Source organism: Diadema antillarum, unplaced genomic scaffold (assembly GCF_040938485.1).
Source record: "Diadema antillarum isolate AM-2024a unplaced genomic scaffold, OU_Dant_1.0 seq00000546_RagTag, whole genome shotgun sequence".
NCBI lineage: Eukaryota > Metazoa > Echinodermata > Echinoidea > Diadematoida > Diadematidae > Diadema > Diadema antillarum.
The window spans coordinates 423,334-447,448 of NW_027271492.1; the positions used below are offsets into that span (position 1 = coordinate 423,334).

Here is a 24,115-nt window from a genome sequence, read left to right on the forward strand (position 1 = left end):
GAATCAGTAATGAATTCGATAAGAACGAAGAGGCGCTTAAAATTTTCGCAAAACGATACAAATCAAATCATATGTGCACACAAAGGGTAAAAGTAAACAAAAATACGTTTTCTTATGAGACATTGCAAAGAAGAATTGTTACGATGGAAAGATACAGTGCACCAGACTGCAAAAATTTGCTTTGGGGGATATTATTTGTTTCAAACGTCATTTTAAAGACGTTTTGTTGTACAATAATGGCATCCTTTTTGAAAGTTACAGTGACTGCGAGTGTGCGTGTGTGTATGTGCGTGTACATGTGCGTTTGTGCACGTAATGATTATAACATATAACCAAATCTATAGATGTAAAGATGCAAATGTATAAAATTCATCTGGTAGTTTCGTTAAGCAAGGTTGTAGTTTTCGATAGAATATCGGGAAAAAATACGAAGATCAAAGATAAGTTTAGATGCACCTAGACATCTACAAGAGAACAGATATGTAATAATATTATCAGATTAATAAAGCTAAAAGAAATTAATAAGCTCCGAGGTTGTTTTTTTTTTCTATTTTCAAACACGTAGATATTGAAACTCGGACGGCGATGTAGTTATGCCAAACCTTATACTCGCTCCGTATTCATAAATTTTGTATGCAGCTTTATCAGGGAACGTGGTGGTCGGAGGCTTGGATAGTGTGTTTTATCCCAGCTCAAAACCAATTCACAAAAAAGTCGTATTATAGGACCCCTTATCATGATAACAAACATAATAGTCGGGGCGTCGCGTGGGCATTTTTTAAATGATATTATGACTCACCAAGAATCCGCCACAGAAACTGAACAATAGATTCCATAAGATTTTAAAAAATCAAAAGAAATTCTTCGTGTTACAGATTGTGTGCAATTATATATCAAAGTTATACACGCGATACACAGAGAAAGCACACAGGGAACAGGAGTCACAGTATATTCAGTACTTGAGAGCACCAGACAAACATACAAATAATTAATACAAATATTACTAGAGTCACTTTTTTTTTGTAACACACATACGAAAAGGCAAGTAAACTGTGGTGTATAAGGCATTACAACATATATTGCATGGATATCAAGGTATGCAGAACTTCTCATACACACAGCTTGGTGAATGTGTTCTCTCTCTCTCTCTCTCTCTCTCTTTCTCTCTCTCTCATAGTGACACAATAAAACAAAATTAACTAGGTATGGCTGTAATATCCAAGAAGTGAACCTGCTTCTTATCTTCCAAACCATAATTCTGTCCTCACTTTCTCATGTGATTTACATAATTGACTTTATAAGTTTGTGCAAGGAAAGGTTAAGCCGGAGTAGAGAAAGAAGAATAGTCAATAATCAAATTTCAAAGGAAAAATGCATACACATCATCAATATCACTTCAATTAAACCATTGTGTTGTAATATTGTAATGGCATTCATCGACAATATTTAGTACATTAATTTTATCAAAGTATGATCATCAAAGTATTATAATCAATGTGCATATCATATCGAAAGGATAGATAAAGACTTCAATAGTATTGTGAAACAAGTCTGTTTGCACTAGCTGCAGTTAGAGTTACCACTGGTGATAATTTCAAGGAAATGTATCGACGATTGATGAACCTATTAGCTGGTGTGTTTTTTCACACGATTTTATAGTCTGGTATCGCACTGCATGTCATTGAAAGGTGGGTTCAACAAGAGTGCGTCTTCTTCAGAACCTTTTTCGTCATTACCCGTCCCAGAAGATATTTGCGAACCCGTGGAGTCCTTGTCGTCGGCCGATTCAACATCATCATCCAACGTTCCAGCACAGACGCTCTCTTGAGAGCATATATCGCCAGTCGGGCATTGCGCACGCCGCGCTTCCGCTTTCAAGCTTTCGTCGCTCTCGCTCATGGACTCTGCCAGGTAGACTGGTCCGATGTAGTCCAAATCCAGGTCTTCCCTGGGTAAGAGGACATAGGAACGCCCGTCCCTTCGCCATCTGATGATGGATGGTGATGTAGGCGGACTCGAAGCTGAACTGTCCGTTGTGCTGGGGTCAGTCGGGGTCTGGGTGGAAGCGGTTTTTCGTTTTACGAATCGTGCGCGATCATCGATACGCGCAGGAATCGCGTAGGAAGAAGGGGAGGGGAAGAAGCTCGGTAAGTACTGCTGAGGTGATGGTAGACGGTAAATGGGGTCGGCCGTCCGATGAAAGGCGGGGTGTTGCGACGACTGTGTCTGGTGCCTCGGTGGATATAGGCGAAAGTCGTCGTAGCAGTAAGGATAATTGTCAAACATGTATGGATACCCGTTGAATCTGTTGCTGATCTTGCTACCCTGGAGACCCGGACTCTGCAAATATGACTGTCTCTCGGGCGGCATACTCATCACTCGAGTGACCGCCCGAGTGTAATATTGTTCACTATCGTTACGTGGTGCTCTCGGCATGTGTTTGATATGACTTCGCAGGTATGGGTCATACTTTGTATGAGGGTGCATGTCGAAAGATTCGCTTTTCTGGAGTGCAACAAGTGGAACGGTTTCATTTTCCATTTCGAGAATGACCGGTGTAGCGTCTCGAACATCGGAGTCTTTGAACCGCTCTCTCCTGAGTGCCTCGTCTTTGTAGGCGAGGAGATTTCTTGCGCTATCCTGAGACATAAAACTCCCACCTGCATACCCTGAGTCTCTGGAATTGTTGCCGCTGTTTCTTCGGCCGTGCATGCGCATGAGTTTCTTGCGGCGATTGGCATCCACGGCGGTGCTCCCTGATTCTTGCGAACCGTCCCTGACGCTGTCCCTCATGTCTCCAACATTGCTTGGCAACGAGGTCTGTTCCGGTGATGACGCTCTCCTACCAGTTCGGCCGCTAGTGAAGTGGAGAGGGGAGTTGTTCCAACTGGTGTCCGATGTGAACTGGGTCTCGGTGTCCGTGCTAAGGCGTCGCGTTCCTCGGTGCTCGCCTTCAGGATCTTTGACATTCATTACCGGATTGTCATACTCGCTTTCACCGTGCTTCTTTCTCTTCCGCTCCGTGCCGAGGAGTTCGGTCTCCGAGGTAAAGGAGTCGTCTCTGGTCGTGGCGGTAATGTCCTTTCCCAGTGCCACCTCACTGGAGCACGCACCGATCTCGATGAGGGCATCGCGCGTTCGGCTTTTCCCGGCGCCAGGATCAGTGGTGAAGGACGTCTCTCCCTCTCCTCTCTCTCCCCTTCGGAGCTTGCCGATGGTCGGATTCGGGTGTGCCCTGACTGGTGAGCCCTGATGGCGGGTGGCGATTTTCCCCTTGCCTTTTTTGCCGTTGGTCATTCGGACCCGAATTTGAGTGATCGGCGCGGGAGGTGACCGATTTCCCTGCAAGATCAAGTAAAAATATAACAGAATTAATGACATTTTATCCTTTCTCCCTACTATATCATTCGTCTTGGCTTTTATGAGCAGTAACTTGATTTGTAGACACTTAAGATATGTTACGTCACTTCTCTTTAGACAAAGGTGCGTGGGTGTGCGTTCTGGGTGAATGAGTTTCGATGATGAAACCTTCTATGGCCCTCCGTAGGTTGTTGCTGTCTAATGACTTTGATGGCTAAAGGCGTTTAATTTACACAATGAATTAATCATTTAGATAAGACTTTGACATCTTTCCGAAAGACTTGAAACTTTTTTTTTCCCCTAGAAATCGTCTGTGGATGCTTTGCCTCAAATAATAATGGCTGCTTCCTGCCTTCCTGCCTTCCTATGCATTCTACATCTCTTACCTCTTCCTAGTGGATGATACTTTTTTGTAACAACGTTTCCTCGCAAACATTCAAACTATTTGCCCATTGCAGGTCCTTTTTTTTTTCTTTTTCGTTTCATTTTACATACGGTTAATTCTCTTCAGTGTCATGGTGTCAGCGTCTTACGTCTGTATGACGAGGTTTATCTTTAACACGGCCAAGGCTTGTAAGAGGACACTCTAGCTCCAACAAGCTCTCAAAATTTGGAAACGCTGCTCTTTTCGCTGTGCAAATTTGATTTCTATCGGAACAGCAGGCCATACAACAGGTTTCTAAAGCCATTCAGAACCCCCTCCCCTCCCCCTCCTTCTTTATTTCCCCTCTACCGCCAATCCATCAGTGTTCACACTCTCGATCGGGTCTGTGGAAGGCACATATCCATCAATAGGAGGGTTTGAGATGACACTATAATGTGCCTCTCTTCCCCTCTGGGCGAGCATCGCGGGAGTGTCGGGCGATTGCCATGACAACGCTGCGCGACATCCTCGGAAACCGTTTTCTCATCTCAGCTACTGTGATGGTAATCATTCTCCAGGTCCCCCGCCGAAAAGGATCCTTTTTATTTCATGCCATGCTTCTTGCAGCACGACCCAAACGAGTTTGCTGATATGGCAATCCACTTTCGAATGTGGCATCAAATCAACAGTTATCTGACAAAACATCTTCGCCTGTCTGAAGCTGCTTGGTTGAAGGACCCTCGAAAACCGTGCCTGCTATGATTACTTTCATAACGCGCACAATGCATTGAGGAGTGTGTTACGTCACCGCGGTTGTCGTTATGTAGATGTCTCAAGATCGAGTGCTCGCGGTAGGGTTATCAGAAAGAAAGATTACTTCACGGCGCTCGTATGCCGGACACGTCAATTAACATACAAGGAAACTGTTAGATGTTGAAAGACACGATATACAGACTGTATCAGATTGTTAACAAAGGAAAGTATGATTAACTTCAGCTACCGAAGGGAAATGGATGTGCTTATGATCCTGAAAGAACGTTATTGGGAATAATGTCCAGGAGGAAAAACATCCTTTGTGTGCTTTGAGTGACGACTGGCATAGAAAACCTCTTAGCATCGACATTCTGTTCAAAGTCCCTGTCACTGATAGAGTTAAGTATACCCCTTCCCCCAACACACATACTCACACACACACACACACACACACACACACACAGACCAAAGAAAATCTCATCAAGCTTCTCTCTGCTCGTTGCTATCTCTGCATCTCCATCGCACAGACCATCCCGGGAATAATTATGTAAATTTCGGCTGACTGAGAACTTGAGACAAAAGATACACTAGATAGATAACAGATATTAGATACATTGCAAAAACGTAACATGGCCTTTTGCCAGACGGAAGCTGATCGTTCAATGCAAGGAGATATTCACAGCCTTGGCAAGGTGTGTACTTTCAGCACGTAACAAAGAAATAGCTAAATCCATCCAACTGTCAAGTTCTGTTCCCCATAGATGAAACGGAAGAGTCACCAGAAAGAGGAATAGCTAATGTCAAGCTTAAATAAAAAGACGGCAAATGTTCCCTGCGATTTTTTTTATATCAACACGAATGGTACGTGCCTCCTTATCGCGCATGTATGTGCACTCATGAATTTCGGTGTTTTGCCACAGTTAACACAGATCACTGGAATCTTTCAAATGAAATTACAATAAGAACATCTTCCCCACATTTTATTTAATCTAGTGATATCATTATGATAAGGAAAGACTCCTTTCCTTTTTCCTTGTCTTTTTTATGGTGCCTCATTGCCTCAATTGCCAATGCCATAACATTTAGTTTTGTGCGAAGTATGACAGTGGTCTAATTCTATTTGGTGAATGTTAAGGTGTATAATAAGTAGGCCACATAGTAGCCTCATATCATGATCAAAAAAGGGCCAATGGTTTTCAATGTATATTCTTGTATTGAAATTGAAATTTGAATCAAAATCACAGTCCAAATGGTGTGAAATGGATGTAATGAGAGAGAGAGATAGAGAAAGAGTCTCATTTGGCTATTCTATCGGCCGTATTGACCTATAAGAGTAGATTTGGCAATTTCTTTACCTCTCCAAATTATATTCTTCGAAAGAAGGCCTTTAAATCGGAATCTGAACGGATTTAATTTGGTTTAGAATATCGTCATGATGACAACAAAATGGATCTTTTTAATTGTTATTTTGTCTTGATTTTGTGTTGTCAACTTAGAGATTTTCTATTTGAAATGAAACTGGCATATCGTTTGCATTCAGAAGGAACCAAACTTTAAAGCCAAAGAAAGGAGAAAATCAGGGAAAAGCTAAAGTTGGAATTATCAAATATTCTGGGCTTTACAGAAATAGAAATTTTCTGGGTAGAAGTGTGGTTTTGAAAAGCCGTGTTTTTGTTTTTAGTGGGTCTTTTTATGTTTATATATTAGTAGTCGTAATTACAAACCCAGTTTCGAAACATGGCTTTGAGATACGATTCAAAACCGTGTTTTGCTAGTAACAAAATTTTGAAAGTCTGGAAAATGCAAACGTGATTTTAAGCACGATTTATATGTCGTCACAGTTGCGCGGGCCCTGTTTGACCAATGTAATTGCCAAGGGACAAGCTAAACACAAAGAGATGCACAATATGGCACAGTCTGAGCGAGCTAGAAAAAAAAAACGATTGGTATTCAAGCTGTTATAACGCTCCCCTTTCAAACCATGTTTCAAAACCGTGTTTCATAACCATGTTTCAAAGTCGTGTTTCAAAACTGTATTTCAAAACCACGTTTCAAAACCGTGTTCCTCGGTACGAAAAAAACAAGCAAACACCTTATCAACGCAGCCAACGTCGAAATTTGGCAGACTCTTCCTCCATTTTTTTCTCGGTGAGATATATCCACCTCTCCACCCCCTCCCTCTTTCGCTCTGTCTCCCCCTTGTCATTCGAACATCCACCCTAGAGCGAGGCGTGATTAATGAAGGTATCTCCATCGGTGGCACACTTCTCGTGGCAGCCGGAGTCCCGTCCGCATTTTGTGAATTCAGAACTCGTTTGTTTCCCCTGGCAAGCATCACGCAACCATTTAACCTTAACTCCGTCGTTACCATCGGATAGCTGGTGAGACCTGTACTGGTAATGGTATTTTGAAATGATGGCACCGACAGAGTTAAAGATATTCCTTGTATATCGTCAGAGGGAAAGGGAGGCCGAAGGAGAGGATGACAGAACCGAACGTGTCAGTCTGCTTAAAGGAATGGTATATAGTTTTGGTTGAGATGGGGACTCAGATTTTTTTTTTTGGCGAAATGATTATACTTTTTTAACGAAAATCTGTTTTTCGGATCTCTCGGCCATTCTGAAACTATTTTCAGAAAACAAACTTTAATTTCCTCTTAGAGTTGTATGCTCTGTTATATTTCATATAAGCGGCTTCTAATTATCTCGCAAAAAGTCAAAAACTGACTCCCCAGCTCATCCAAAACCTATATCATCCCTTTAATAATTCCGATTGGTCTTAAAGGGAAACTTCGTTCTGTGTTGCCAAAGCTGAATTTTGAGAGTGAAGTCAAACAAAGAGACTAATAAAAAGTCGAGTAAAGGTTTGATGCTTAATGGAAATATGAAATCTTCAAGCTAGAGATTGTTGTGCAAGTAGGTGATATTCATCACAATAACTTAATGACGACCATTATCATGGTGGCGATATCACGACACCAAAAGTGTTAAATCAGTGTGTACAAAATGGTATGTTATGATATATTATTTCAACATTTAAGCAATTAAATGTATGTCATTCCCCTGCATGAAGTTGTCAAGCTCAATCCTTGGATATCCAAAACGGTTCGATACGAAGAATTTAATTTCTTTTCTGCTTCTTCTTCTACTTCTTCTTCTTTTTTTTCTTCTTCTTCTTCTTCTTCTTCTTCTTCTTCTTCCCTTCTTCTCCTTCTTCATCATCATCTTCTTCTTCTTCTTCAAATTCATGTCAAAAGTACAATAATAATATATTTGCGTACATGATATTGTGAAACAGGAAAGTTGTAGGACCATCAAAATTATACTCATTGTGTAAATTGAAATAAGTCTCTGTAATCTGTCTCACTGTGCTGGGAAGACATGTTTAAGGCTTTAAAGTCCCACAAGTAGTTTTCATCTTCTCAGTTTTTGTTGGATATCAGTAAACTGATTGTTCGGTTTGTTAGATTGTAGTCCGGGAGCCGTTTGTGTGTTTTGAGTGCTGATTGACTTAGACAACCCCACAGCATTGTATACACACTGTGAAAAGTCCCTAGCACAGAAAGGGTTAAAAGTATTGTTACCCCCGCTAAGGGAGGAGGTTATGTTTTCGCTACCGTTTGTTTGTTTGTCCGTGTGCAAAATAACTCCAAAAGTTGCGTATGTCTTTAGATGATTTTTGCAGGTAAGGTTGAAAATGACACAAGGAACAGATGATTAAATTTTGGTAATGATCAGGAAACTTTTATGGATTTTATGAAGGATTTTCGATATTTTGACAGGTAGGGTCAATGAACTTGGAGGCAAGCTGCGCATTTTTGAGGTTTTCATACGCGCATTGAAGTGCGCGCCTCGCAGTTGAGGGTTGATGACGTAACGAAATTAGGCTTCTATGTTGGGAATTCGAACGATTTTTAGCATGCATACGTATGGGTAGAAACAGATGAAAATCGCTGATCTCTATGGAAGAACAAGATAATTGATGGGGTTTAGCTGCTTGGCGGAGGTTTGCGCTCTCAGAGTACTTCTCTAGTTTACCATTGGGAGCAGTGATTTTAAAAATGTTCGAGTTATCACATTATCTATGCATAAGTGCACGTTAGTTGTATCGCATAACACCCTATGATATACAATTTTTGCAATAAAGCCTAAAATGTAAGGAAAAATCAAAATTTTTCTCAATAAACCGTAACTGTAGACGGTTTATTCTAGAAACAATGTTATTATAGATATTGTTCACATTTTGTATATTCATCGATACTTAACATTGTTCATAATGTTTAAAATCTTTTTACATCCATTATTTCTATCCCTAACTCGCATTTTAGAACTATTTTGAAGCAATACAGCTGGGTCTTTGTTTCATTCATCTGCAAATGGTAAAATATGCCTTTAAAGGTTAACTTGAGGATGGATGGAGTGTCTTCCAATCTTCAGATGATAACGCGTCTTATCATTCTCTTGCAAGCCCTTAGAATTTCCCACTATGCGGACTGTAAATGTTGCCTTTCAAGCAAATATACCAGAGCCCTCCACTAAAATATACTTCCTCACATTCTTAGCGAAAAAAACCCTCTTATATTTATTCAAAGACAGTCGAAAATACAATGTTCTTTCATTGCCACCTGGGGCCCGTACAGTTGCATAAAAGTTACTATTATGGTAACTTTGCCATCCAATGGTAACTACCATGGCAACAATACTCAACAGCCAATCAAAATCAAGAATTCCATCGAAGTTACCATTGGATGGCAATGTTACCACTATAGTAACTTTTATGCAACGGGTCCTAAAAGGAAGACTAAATCCGCTCCCAATCGTAATGAGAAAATGTTAAATCTATTACGTGTACATAACATCTCAAGTTTACAAACACCCATTTTGAATAGCAAAACCTGTTTCAAGAAGAAATCCAGAGCAGTAGGAAAGACTAAAAATTCTACGTAAAACAATAGAAATTTGATCGAAATCGATTGAAAGTAAAGCAAATTTTGAAATTATTGATTTTCGCTAATCTTTACAACACAGTTTTTGAACAGTCATATGAATATGGAAATGCTGCATTGATGATGTCATCTCCTCACGATTTGTTATACATATTGTACATAAGATTTTAAAATTTCCTCTTTTTTGGGGGTTGTTTGTTTGTTTGTTGAACGCAATCATGATCTAGTCTCAACTTCTGTTATGTCTGAGTGATCATACGTTTCACTGATGTCCGAGTCTCATTCGTTGCCCACCGGGCTTCATTTGAAAAACACGAATAGGCCTAGCACAGATCAGCGAATTATGTGCATCGAAGCGTAAGTTCACCGGTAATTGTCATATCCGTGAGATTTTTCAGCTTTGTGAGCACTTACATAGAGATTAGTGAAAGAGCTATAACCAAATTCTTTACGGGGATTCTCGTAAAACATATCCAAGCCAGGCCAGCCTTCTCACGAAATATATACCCCACCCTACCGGGTCTTTAACGCTGCATGTGAAATCAGTGTTCGACGATTTTGTACGTGTTGCATACACTGCAAAAAGTCCGGTGTTAAATAGTGAACACCGAGCTGGTTTTAAATTTTCGGTGCTCATTTATGGTGTTAAATCAACACCTCCGGGTGTCATTTCCAGATTTTAAACTGTTTTTTGAAGAGTTTCTTAGTAACTGCACTTCTTGTTGATCTTTGATTTAAACAAGACGATCATGAATTTTACATTAGAATACTAGATTTTTGAAAAAATGTGAAAATAAATTTACACCAAAGTAACACCAGCTGGTGTGGTCTCTTATTGAAGCTGGACGGGTGTTAAACCATTGATATTAACACCAACAAATATCAAATCAACACCATGTGGTGTCATTTTTTAATTAACACCAGTACAGTGTCAAAATAACACCAGGTACAGTGTCAAATTAACACCACGAAGTGTCAGGTGAACACTTTTCAACACCATCACAGTGCATTTTCTACACCTGTGGGTGTGGTCCTCTATTGAAGTTTGATCGGTGTTAGATTTAACACCCGTGGTGTTAAATCTAACACCGATGTTTTTACAGTGTAGGTCGGTATTATAGGCATACAAACCCAGGTTTGAAAACACTTCATGAGGAGACTACACATGGCAATGTCTTTAATTCACTTCATAAGATAAACAAACGCAAGCCACTGAAATGTCAAAGTGGATCCCTAAAGTCACCCCTCCCCCACTCCTTTGAGCTTTCATCGCAGGTTGTCCAATCTTCCAGGTGATTTCACCGCCGCCATCCAGCGGGCGGACCGCAGTGCCGCCCCGTTCCCCCGGGAAGCCGCGAGAGGGCTTTGCTCGCGCACGATCGCACCGGTTTAATGGCGGTCTTTAGTCACCCGTTTGCTCATGCGTGACCGACTGCATGAGGGACACGGAAGCAACCGACGCAATTATGGACTGAGCGTTTTAGGTATGTGATATGTGCATATGATTGTAATAATTAGCTGCCTCAGCTACTACAGTACATAATATATTATATAGATACGTTTACCAATGCTGCTACTACACCTCGAGCACAAGAACACGAGTTAGTATTCTCTAAAAAAGCAAAAGTATGATATACTTTTTTTTTGTCACCATTGCAAAGCATACACAGTTTGTATACATTCACTTTATGATTTGTATGTCCTACAAATTGTGAACAATATGACTTATGAAATGTAGGTTATTTACATTTTTTTTGTATTATCGTTTGTTTGATGGAAATAAAACGCAAATGAATTGAACTACAATAAACCTGTCAATTGTTAACAATGATAAATGCATACATTGTAATTGTAATATCTTTTGCTGGACGGAAATAGAGCACAACTGAATGAATTTGAAAGGAAGTGAAACTACATTGCTTTTTTTTTTTATTCCTGTCATGTTACAACTCAAATGATTATATCATGTATGAATATAAACATAACAGAATGAACGTATTTTATCATTTTTCTCTTTAGTTCATAATTCTCTACCTTGTCTTTTTCACGCCTCACAGACGAGTTTGCTGTCTCTGTTGAACGTTCTTGTTCTTTTTGTTTTGTCTAACTGTTATGTTAGTCTTGTTTCATTTTGCCTTTTCTCCTATAGATTCTCCTTTAGTCGTGTTATTGCTGTCCCAGTCTCGTTTCATGTTCGTTCGTGTGTATTTGTCTCTATTGTTGCTCTGTCATCTGAGTGGGCGTCCATGCATTTTTCTGTGCTTCCTATCGAGGTTCTTTTGCAGAAGGGCCCAGGTTTTACCAGCTTTGTCTTTTCAGAGGGCCCTTCAATTTTTCGCATTTTTGCGTATTGTTTACTTCACATTGATCACTACAGTTTTCATGACAATGTATGATTACTATAAACCTGGTTCCACAATCATTAATTGTGTATACTTTTTCACTTCACCTTGTTTTGCTTACCTTATTCTCTGTTACTAAAGAAAGTGATATGTATTATGTTTTTTCAAAAATAAATAAAACTTCGAACTGAATTAAATTCAATCGAACTGCGCAACATATATAATTTTGATCACCCTTGTCTTATTCGTATTATTAAAAACAAAAACTATAGTCCGCATTGAAAAGTCCTTTTTTCGTAATGATTGATCACCGTCCGACTCGGAGAAGGTGGCAATATGAGTGTATTCCTTATTATTCGATTTTTGTTGTGTTAGGAGGAAAAATCAATGGGGGAAATAACTGTCAGGTATGCATGTATCTTTATACATTATGCAGGGAAAGTAGGCCCACTTGCTTTTGCTATAATTGCTTGGCCGATTTTGATTTAGAAAAGCTCTAGAGAAGTTTGTGACGTGTTTCCAATCCAGGACCTTCCAATGGCGACAATCTTTTTGATGAAAGGAGAAACCCTGTCTAAGGTAACAAATCAATGCGCCCAAACTGTCCCTTTCCGTTGGAGTACAACCCCTGTTCCTTAAGCTCTGCATGTATAAAGCTAAGTACCGTCATTATTCCTACTATCATCTGACTATGACTGTTCCTGTGTGATACACTCTTATATCTGAGGCATTTGATATCATTGCAAACCGAGGGAAACAACCTGGCACCAAGTATTGTAGTATGTTCGGCTTACACCTCACTTGCGAGAAATTTCCATGAGCGTGGCGCTGAGTCCACAACAAACGAGGTTTCATATTTCCGCGTATATGCATTAATAGCAAAATGGTAATATAATTCTCTACGGGCCAGATGACGCACTTTCGGTCTTAAGGGAGTAAAAGCAGGGAAGGAAAAGTCGGAGGAGGAGATCGTTATGATCACTCATATAGGCCTACCTCACGTCACTTCTCCTTGGTATCGACAACCTTCACGTCTGTAACGAGTAAATATCGTCGCACTTCACCTTGTCACGCTTCATTACAGTGCACACCTGTACGCTCTATCTTCAACATGCTGAATAGGAGATGTTTGACTCCTGACTGGGAGCGACTGATAATATGTGCACCGTTTGCGTATTCATACCGGCAATTTGAGCGCGTTCGTGGTTAGAGTGCGTGGAAATGGAAGAAAGGTACATCCAGCACTACACACAACAGTTGTCAGCCATAGCAGCTTTTTAGCTTTGTAAAAGCATAAGTCAAGAAGCTCCGTCTAGTAACGGCAATGGTTCTGTGAGTTATCGGCCCCATTTTTTTTCGATTTTACGATTAGCGTGAAAAACGACACAATCAAACACACACACAGACACACACACATACACACACATTATATATGTATTGTGCATGTGACACTATGTATAATATAATTTTCGTTATATTCTGCTCTACTAATGTAACATTTAAGGGACTGTTCTAGAGTTTCCATTTCAGAGTACATGACATTTAAAGGAGAACTTTAAAAATGTCGTAATTTGAAAGAATTCGTCTTCATACGAATGCTCCACTTTCTCTTTCTTAGCATTCTGCATTCACTGAAAACACGATATGTTTTGGAGAAGACTCCCTTTCCCTTAGCCCTTCAAATCCTTCGGTAAATTTGTTGCAAAAAGAAAATATGTCATTTCATTCTCATCAAGGTGAAAACTTTGAGGTTAACCAAACATTCTACATTGCAGAAAGATTGTATTCAACCAGTTAAATATATTACATTTGCACAAAATCGGAAAACAAAATACAAAACAAAATCGAAAGGAGCTTTAAGCTCCTAAAATGTGTTTGCCAATCTAAGTACTAGCTACAAACTTAGAAGCATAATAAAGAATAGCACCAAATTACAAAATAATGATTTCTGGGACTTCATCTTTGAATGTATTTTTCACGTCAGCCTCATGAGGATACCTTTTGACAAAACGTATACGAGCAGGTATTATTGATAGAGGGAAATGGGATAATTTTAGAAAAAAAATCAAATTTTGTAATTTTCTGAATCGAATTCACATCTCTCCATCTCTCTTTTCCTTCTTTCTCATTCTTTGCTAACGTCCGGATATTTGGTCACAATACATTCATTAGCGGCAAGAGTATATTAATCTATTATGGATATTTATGCATCAATTATAGCAGAGAGAGAGAGAGAGACTTATATGACAGAGAGAGAGAGAGAGATTAATGTGTGTATGTATGGTTGTGTATCTCCTATGACGAACGTCTATGGAGTGTCATGAAGATTAATCACGATACCTTGAGCAGTCCTTGCTGGATTATCAGATAGCGTCTTTGTTGCACTGACAGGTATCGTAATGAATGGCATCCTTGGCGCAAAATACGCTTCCGCAGCACCTTAATGACAAATCCTTAATATCACTACTTGCCAGAGGCGCTGCTAGTGAGTATTTGCTTAACCTATCCGGGCTAGACTTTCGACTTTCTTCATGACACTCCTTAGACACTCCTGAGACATTTTTTTTCTTCACAGAATGTATAAATATTTTTGTATAAACTATGCCTCATCCTGTAATGACTACAGACATGAGCATTTTTTTTTTGCTACATGTGTATCATTCGAGAAAATGCATGTCATAAAACGTATTTCTAACGTATATCTTCTAGTATATTCTGTTGAAGACAAGTCAAAATAAATTTTGAATTAAATTGAATTAAATTGAATTGAATTTGAATTAAGTTGAATTGAATATGAATTAAGTTGAATTGAATTAAATTAAACTAATTCGAATTGAATTGACTTGAATTGACTTGAACTGAATTGAATCAAATTGAATTAAACTGTATTGAATTGAACTAAATTGAATAATGTTGTATCTATCGCGGGGCCCTGTTTTGTCATCGTGTCCATTTCTGTATAGTTATCCTGTGACAATGCAGATTTGGAAGGGGGGGGGGGGCCTGCATTTCCAATGTTGAGAGCCAAATACGAGTATTGCTGTTTTTCTCACCACGGTCAGTGTCCTCATTCATACAAGTAATTAGGTCTATAGTTTAAAAAAAATGACAGAAAACATTCGAGACATTCTCTTAGTTGACAGTACTCTGTGAAGCTCAGCAAGAATATTTATCATGAAGCAATTTTTTCACCTTTTCTCACTGTAGTATGACAACAGCTGTGAGGATCAAATAATAGATATATACACATACATTTTGCATATATATATATATATATATATATATATGTATATATATATATATATATATATATGATATGATATGTTTCTCTTTCTCTATTGTATTGGATGAAACTTTTACGGTTGCTACAGTTTAGAAATAAATGGTTTTGCTTCGTTTTCTTTTATTTTTGTCCTGTACGTTAAGCAGAATATGCAGGCAGTGCTAGGATATGTTAATAAAACAAACCAATAGATCTCACGATCGTTATTTGCGGATGTTCTTTTTTTTTATTTCTCCCTCTCCCAGGCGCATTATTGCCCTCCTCGAACATTTACATTGCCTTTAGTGCATCAAATTGATCTTGTGTCTGTCTTTCAATCTACCCTGCTATCTTCACCTCACACTATCAGTCTGTCATTAGATCCGACTCCCCCCCCCCCCCCCATAACCATGCCATAACACACACACACACAGATACAGCCACACACACACACACACACACACACACTAACACACACATACTAACACACACACACACACACACACACATACAGCCACACACACACGCACAGATACAGCCACACACACACACTTTCAAATGAACGATCGGACTGGAAGAAGTCAAGCTCATCACGTGACCCAGATTCCGAGGGATCCTAGGAGTGTCACATGAAGAGACTCTCACGTATATTTGAGATCACTGGAGGGAAAGATTTAAAGAGTAGCTGCTAGATCTGTACGATGAAGGCATTGTTTATTATTTGCAGATGAAACAAAAACCCAGCTTTAGTGCTTAAAAATAGTTCTAAAATGTGACTTAGGGATAGAAACAACAAACTGTAAAAATTTGAATCAGTATAATTGATGTTAAGTATTGCTCAATATGTAAAATCTGAACAACAGTTATTTTTCTGGACTAAACCGTTTACAGATACATTTTAGTGAGAAAAATAATGATATTTGGGCTTTATTGCGATTTTTTATATATGGTAAGATGTTTGTGCTACAACTGACCTATAAATAGGCATCAAGTGTGATATCTTTTTTGTTGTTGATGTTGTAATCACTGCTCCCAATGGTAAGCAGTACCTTTAATGTCCATGAATGATTCATCTCTGAACTACGCATGGAAATTGATGTGTTATGTTCTTCTGTAGAGAGCGTTCCTATTACATTAATTTCTTGTCTTCCTTGTCTTTAGATGAGAAGTAATACAATAACATAGACTTTTCATCCGTCAGAAATACCAACTTAAGTGTTTACAATTAGGGATATTTTGTCTATCCTCGCGCGAAATTAATAGGAAGACACATGCAACTCACTCATTCACTCACACACATACATATATACACACACAAACACAAGCACACACACGCCACCACCACAGCAATAATTATAAAAAAGTGTTGGTTTTGAACGACAAAAATGACATCCGTTAACAGGGGAATGGAATCATCGAGAAGCGTGATGACATAATTACAATTGATGTAGTCAATGTCACTTTTGTATAATCATGTCATTTACAGTAATATCATAAATTATTTTAAGATAACTATTGATATGATTATTGTCATTATTGCAACTAAAACAATACGATTTGTTTTTATCAATGGCACAACTATTTTCATTTCAAGTATTGGTATGTGTCCATTCATTTTTGACAGAGTTAAAGGAATATTTCACACGGCTTTAATAATTTTGCATCATCGGTGATTACATAGTACGCATATCTCGATGGTGCCATGTATAGATTTTTGGAATTCATTGTGGTCCTTTAACAGAGAAACCAATGCTCTGAAGAACCTAAAACTTACACTGAACAAGGATGATGACGTAGGAGGCTAACATAGGCCCATTCCAATTATGCAGCAATATAAATTCCATTGCAATACCACTTGCAGAAAAAAGTTCACCTGTGTACACTTCACGCATGCTTTTTTCTCTTTTCTGCTTCCTTGAGCACCCAATCATGCATTTTTATGTGAAGCTGTTATTTACGTCATCATCCTTGTTCACTGTGATTTGTTATGAATCTTGAAAACATCCTTATTCCTCATCCCAATCACTCTAAATTCTGAAAATCTGTACACACTATAACCGCTCTATAACTGTTCAGATGCGGAATTTTAAAAAAAAAATCATTTTGAGGTTTCCTTTAACTTCATTCAGCTGTACCGAGAGGACGCAGCTACGGCAGTTCACCGCCATTGTCACTCACTGACTAAAAAAACAGCGGATGTACAGGTAAACCCAGACGAGACATGCGCTTAGCTATACGTGTTGTTGAAGGCAGTTGTTTGGAGACATGATTGGTTTTGCTCGAAATCAAACTCGCCCCTTGTCGCCCGCCCACTCTGGAAAAAGCGGAATGCTGTATCCGATTTCCATTTTGACAATCTCCAATGCGTAGGATTTGATTATGGCGGTGACGAGTAGGCTGTACAGTAAAACGCAGTCTTTAATGCATATTTGCAAAACTACATGTCTTGTTTGGTAATTCGCTTTTTTGTATTCATATTGTATACAAATTATTCAGGGACATACATCATTATTGCTAATTCAATTATCGGCATGTTCTTATTATCAGTGTTATCGCTGCTATCGTTGCTACTATCGTCATTATCATTATCAGTATCGATACTTTATGGTCACCATCATTAGTATCACTAATTAACATGGAATTTGTCGTTGTTATAGTTATGTATTCACCACAGCTTAGACTTTCGAACTGTTCAAATTAAAGCCCTATTGAAGTTGTAATTGTCATTTACAATGTTTCATTAGTGCTTTTCCTTTATAGTCTATGCAAGACTTCGGTAGAAACTGATGGTCGAATAACGTTCACGATATTATCCAGTCAAGGATGGCTCAGTATTCTGATTGCTAAAAGAAACCATGAGGTGTATATCGCATACAAATAAGGGAGTTGAAAAAAACCCCGAAATATATCTCTCTATACTCTGTACATGAGGAATTAGATATAAGTTTTAGATCCGCTATTCATGAACCCCGTTTCACCTGCATGCAGGTGATTCTTTTTTCTTTTTTTTCTTTCTTTTTTTTTTTTTGGGGGGGGGGGGGGATTTGGCGGGGCGTCGTGAGAAGCAGTTCTGGCTTCGACCTTTAAGGCTGCGTGCCCGGGATGACTCGGGTATCCGATCTCGCGAACTTGCCGGCGGTTAGACGAGGACCATGACTTGCGCTGGTGTATATACAGTATATTCCACATAATATATATTACATATGCACAGTGCTGTATCACGGAGAGAATGCTGTCGTGTAACATAGTATCTCCTTTGTGTTTCTCTTCTATTTTAATTTCTCCTTCAACGTACTCCCGTCTTACACGCAATGCGAGATGCCGATTACATCCCCCGCGAATTCGGCACCGTCCTGAGCTGTATACATGCTTTGCGCAGCTGGTCATGATTGTACGCGGATTCAGGGAAGGTAAAGTCGACACAGGTGAAACCTACCGCAGCTAATCGATGATAACATGATGCGATAAATACACCAATGTGATGACGTCGTATACTGGTCGCGGATAATGGAATCAGCAATGAAAACGAAGACTGTTGTTTCGAGAATAATGAGTGCTTACCTGCTTCTTTGTTTACTTTGTGTGTTTGTTTTTTTTTCAACTGACAATGATAGAGGATATGGTTATTGATGATGCATCAGGGTGAAGTAAAATAATACATAAAGTGAGTACAAAAATGAAGGGACCTACTAAAAGCACAAAGATTGCAGAATGTGCATGGACCTTCCGGAAAAGAACATCAATAGGCAGCACAGAAAAAAAAAAAATCTGGAAGCCCACTTAAAAGACAGAGTAGCAAACAAACACACATACACACACTCTAAGAAACACAATTATGATGATGATCAAATTCTATGGAGTGTGTGTGATTGAGCGATGAGTATTAGCAGAAATAACGGCGACTACATTTTGTTGCATTTCTTGAGTGTCGCTCCAAGTTCAACCGTACAGTTTAAACCATGCATCCGTGGCATTATTGCTGTCAGTGCACGCGAGTTTCGAATTGAAGACCGAGTCGAATCCTCCGTATGCGTTGCAAGACTAATGATAACAGAGAGCTATACTGTGCGTGCAAGGAAAAGTGAATTGCCTTTCCCGCTTTCCAGATGATGATGTACACGGCGTATGTATACAAACGACAAGATTGATAATCCCAGCTCTATGAAATTACGAGAGATGTATACATTATTCAAATGCACATTTCCATATATTGTGCTTTTTCAATTGTAAATAATGTGTCGATCTGCGGATATTTGTTATGACTTTTTTGTTTTACCAATAGGCCGAAAAGATCTTAATATCACTGAATTAAGAGAGGAATGTTGTCGCAAACAGATAAAATTTGTTTCACACCCGCCCTTTCGAATTATCTTTATAATTCTCTCTCAAGTTCCTTGCCTGTTTTTTTTTTTATTTATTTTTTTATTTTTATTTATTTATTTTTTATTTTTATTTTTATTTTATTATTATTATTATTTTTTTTTTTTGGGGGGGGGGGGGTTGCAGCATATATACATGTAGAGGTCAAGGTATTCATTCATCTATTCATATATAAAGTATAAAATCCTGGCTGCATTTACCTTTTACGTAGCCTTGCAGTTCATTTCATTCATCTTTTGGAAGAAAAAAAAAAACATGGGCTATGGTTTCTACGTGGATCCGCCCTTATTAACTCGCTCACTATATAGACAATTCTTCCCTAGCAGGGAGGGTTGCCAAACATAACGATAAACTCTTGATATCAACATAGGCCCCTAGCTTTAAGAGTTGAAATACAGTTGACACGTGAAAGAAGCCATATTATGTACATATTTCCCGATACTGCTCGCGTAATGACGCGACAAGCATGCATTTCTGATTCCTAGCTGTGCGCTGAAAACCAGCATTACTGATTTACTAATTACTGCATTTTGTTGACGCCAAACTATGACCAGTACGTTCTTTCCGATCTGTTTTGCCACATCCGTGTGGGTTTATCTTCTTCTTCTTCTTCTTTTTCCCTGACTCCTGTATGCAGAAAGGCTTGATGCGTCACCAAAACACAAAATGTAATGTTGCAAACGCACTATAACTATACAGGTCTGAAGACCCATTATGTTTTATGCATTACGCGATATCATACTATTAACAGCCGTCTCTCAAGAGTGCTATTGGTTCGCTCAGATTCTTATTGGTTGTTGTTGGCTTTATTTTTCATGTTCTTTGTAATTCATCTGAAAACACATTAGAACTTGTTGGAATGATCGTGTTATCTAGAAGCGGGGAGGAGGCACGGAGCGCACATACCTGGTTTCTTCGAAGGGCGTGCCGGCGTCTTCTGCGGCGTTCCTCGGCCTCTTTCCTCGCCTTTCGCACTCGACTCCTGTATCAATCAGACAAGTGCATTGGCTAACTTACGACATAGGTAACCATAGCAACGCACTACTATCCAAGGAGCCAATTTAAAAGAAGTGATCAGCTCATTTCTGTTCAGTCATATGGCTGCATAAGCGTTCACGTGCGTGTAAATGTGTGGGCTTGGTTGCAGGGACTTAACGGAGTTATTAAATCTTAAAATTCTGTATTTCTTTTCTTAATATCAGACCGCTCTTATGATAGTACGTATCATAAGAGCGGTCATAAGCATTACAAATATATTACATGTATTACGTAAACTTACAACTATGACTCTGAAAAGACAGTGTACAAACTTTTAAACCCGATTCAATTATAGACGTACACACCCACAACCGCCCAAACACACATATACACCGAATGTAGGTCATATACAAACATACATAAATATTAATACATGAAATAATATCATGCACCTTTGATTTGCAACTTTTGTGATTATACTCGTTTTGAACATAATCATCTAGAATATGTATAGTCTTGTTTTCCTATAACGTGATATATTTTACACACTTTTTATGTCTTTTTGTTAAAAATAAGAATGAATGCATAAAATGAAATGAAGTATTTATTGAATGTATAATTCTATGAAGAAGTTGATCGCAAAACGGTTTAATCGCCATTTTTAACAAAATTTTATCGCAAGATGAAGCACAAAACAATATCATTTCATGTGATATTATTAGCTATTACATAACGAGGAATATTCTTGAGTACGATGGTCAACATTTCGTGGACAAACTCACCCGATTCGAAGCAACAGTGCCGTGAAAGCAAAGCAGCCGATTACGATGGACAGCGATGTGATGAGAACCACGTTGGCCCAGGACATGCCTACAGGACACAGAATGGGAGAATTTCATTTTTACAAAACCGGTAGAATAAGATTATCAGGACATCAAGAGGAGGGAGGGGGAGAGAAAAGGAGTGAAAGAGATTGAGAAGAGGGAAAAGGAGACTACAAGTGAGAAGCAGAACAGAGTAATAACATCATTCTAAAACGTATACTCTGATGACTGTCACGAATCTAATTCCAATATATTGCTCATGAAAATATGATTTCAAAAGAGCATGTTTTTTTTTTCAATTTACGTACAATGTTAATCAACATCTAGCTGATAACTTTACTCTTGATATCAAATGTATATATTATAGGTATAAGTATATGTATATATATATATATATATGTATATATATATACATATATATATATATATATATATATATACATATATATATATATATATATATATATATATATATATAAAACGCTATTTCCAGCCATAAGGGGAAATGCGGAATGTATAGCAGTTTGGGGGAATTTTGATAAAAAGCATAATGATATTAATAAAAAGTGCAAATACTGCCTTTTTTGAAAAAAAAAATATGCATTAATATGTGCTAAATGAAGCAATGAATTGACAAGAACACAAAATGCATCTTATACCACTGAATTCTGAATGTTTATGAGAAAATACAAATTTTTTAAAAAGAAAAACCCATACTTACGTTCCCCCATGACCCGTTTTCTGTGCACATCCAATATTGTATACACCCAGTTTTTGCATCGCTGACAATCTCCCCTATAAATTGTATTGATGGTACAGTCCTCAATCTACACACACTACGCTATCTGTGTCCTACTGTGGAGTAGCCCTTAGGCCCCACATCACTGATAAGGCATTGAAAAATACACATTTTCACATTTTAATGAATACATGACTGTTTTTTTTAGGAGAATGAACGTCCAACACATCAAGTTTCACACATTAGTATACAATTATCATTATACCTATTACTCTTTGTTTTTTATACAGTTTTGTAAATTCTTATGCACGGACTTGCTGAAAAAAAAAACAGCTTCAAAGATGATAGCAGACTTTTTGCTCTGTTGAAATGATTAGAATGAAATGAGATCAAGATAAAATCGAAAATATTAGCGCCCTCGAGGACCAATGGAATAGCTATAGGTTCATGCGAGGAGAAAGAAAGAAAGAAAGAATGATAGAAAGAAAGATAGATTGAGAGGAAATGAATGAGGAAAGATATATAGAGATAGAGTAAGTGAAGAAAAGGGAGGAGCCGAAAGAGAGAGAGAAGGTTTGAGTGAGATTGTTCAAGCGTCGTTCGATGCTTGATATGCGACGTTTTCATCCGCTGTGATATCCTCTGAAATGCTCAACGTAAAGTGGAAATCTTAACGGCAGGTGTTTCATAAAGCTCTTTACATGACAAACTAACTCCCGTAGTTTAATGTATACCACTGCAAGACAGTTCAATCACTGAGATACGGTAAATGTTTCCTTTAAGAAAAAAATAGATGAAATTTGATAAATCTATACAATGATAGCAACAACAAAAACAAAAACAAAAAACACAACAAACTTTCCATATTAGATTCGCTATAGTTTAGTCTGATCTGAATCACACATAACCATTATGTATGAAATAAGGAAGGAAACTTGCTATACCCACAATAAGAGAGAGAGAGAGAGAGAGAGAGCAGAGCACATGTGTAGTTGTATGCAGGATAACTAGGACCGGTATTCCTGTTGGTTGAAGACGGAATATTATCAGCATGTGCAAAAAAAAAAAGGGACAAAAATTAACTCAGTGTCCGAATTCTTGTTCAAACATTAATTGTCTGATATAAGTCTCTTTTTTTAATGCACTAGAAAGTTACGGTTTCAGTTTTTAGCTTAGTTTATTTTCATATTTTAAAAAAAAAATCGATACTATAGTAGTAACACCAAATATACAACATGCCGAAAACACGTCTAAAAAAAAATACATTGCATACAGTAAAAGTTGTACATTGACGGTCATTGTGCCAACGCATTGTATTACTACTAGGTACGAGGTGGTAGCAGGTACCAGGTACTGTCATACTCATTAGCTGCTTCGTTGTTGTTGTTGTTGTTTTTTGTTACCTAGCGATTTGACGAGGCTCCATAAATTTTCACTCGCATGAACGCGATATCGAAATATGAAGGGATTACAATGATCATGGTATCTTGAGTACTGTCTATATTATGTGCTGAAGGAAAACCGCCCAAGGGGATTCAAACAAAAGGCTGTGTTGTCAAACAAAACGATGCCATAAAGCATGCGAAAAGTAGTGTTGAGTCTTGAAAATATTTTGCAGACCAATATCATGCATATGAATAAAGTAGAAAATGTATACAACGGCTGAATATTCAGCATTAATTAATCGTGGAATACAAAAGGGGGAAACATATTGTTCTGAACTACTTGAAAAGCAAGCTACTTGAACAACTCTTACATGCTCCATGTGACATGATTTCGTCATTTTACATGAACAGGAGAGCATGATAAGAATTGTGACATTAATTATTAAGAATAGAAACCAGTAGTAATTTCTTTTTTTAATACTTTTATCAAATTACACAAATAAAGCGACAGAAAACCTGCAGTCTATTTTTCCCTCGCATAAAAGGGCGCCTCACGTAAAGAAGTGCTATTTCTGTGCTGTGTAATTGACCGTGTCATGAATGAACCATGTCTACTTCTCATGCCCCCCCCCCCAAAAAAAAGGAGGGGGGTCTATAGGATGGCAGCACATTCATTTTAAATTGTCATTCATCTCATTTCGAGCCGAGAATATTCTAGGCATACATATCAGGTAATATTTTAATGCGGTCGCGCTTCTTCTTCTTCTCCTTCTTCTTCTTCTT

General features: G+C 38.3%; 1 protein-coding gene across 1 annotated transcript in view; it reads right to left on the bottom strand.

The window, feature by feature from the left end:
• Nucleotides 1-1,653: 1,653 nt before the first annotated feature.
• The window catches only part of LOC139734748 (uncharacterized), a 40,693-nt gene continuing 18,231 nt past the window's right edge, over nt 1,654-24,115 (bottom strand). Inside the window, exons 2-4 of the mRNA XM_071645546.1 lie at nt 21,167-21,254; nt 20,313-20,388; nt 1,654-3,342 (exon numbers count right to left, since the gene is read on the bottom strand). Coding sequence (XP_071501647.1) covers nt 1,654-3,342; nt 20,313-20,388; nt 21,167-21,254 — 1,853 coding nt within the window. The remainder of the gene's footprint in view (nt 3,343-20,312; nt 20,389-21,166; nt 21,255-24,115) is intronic.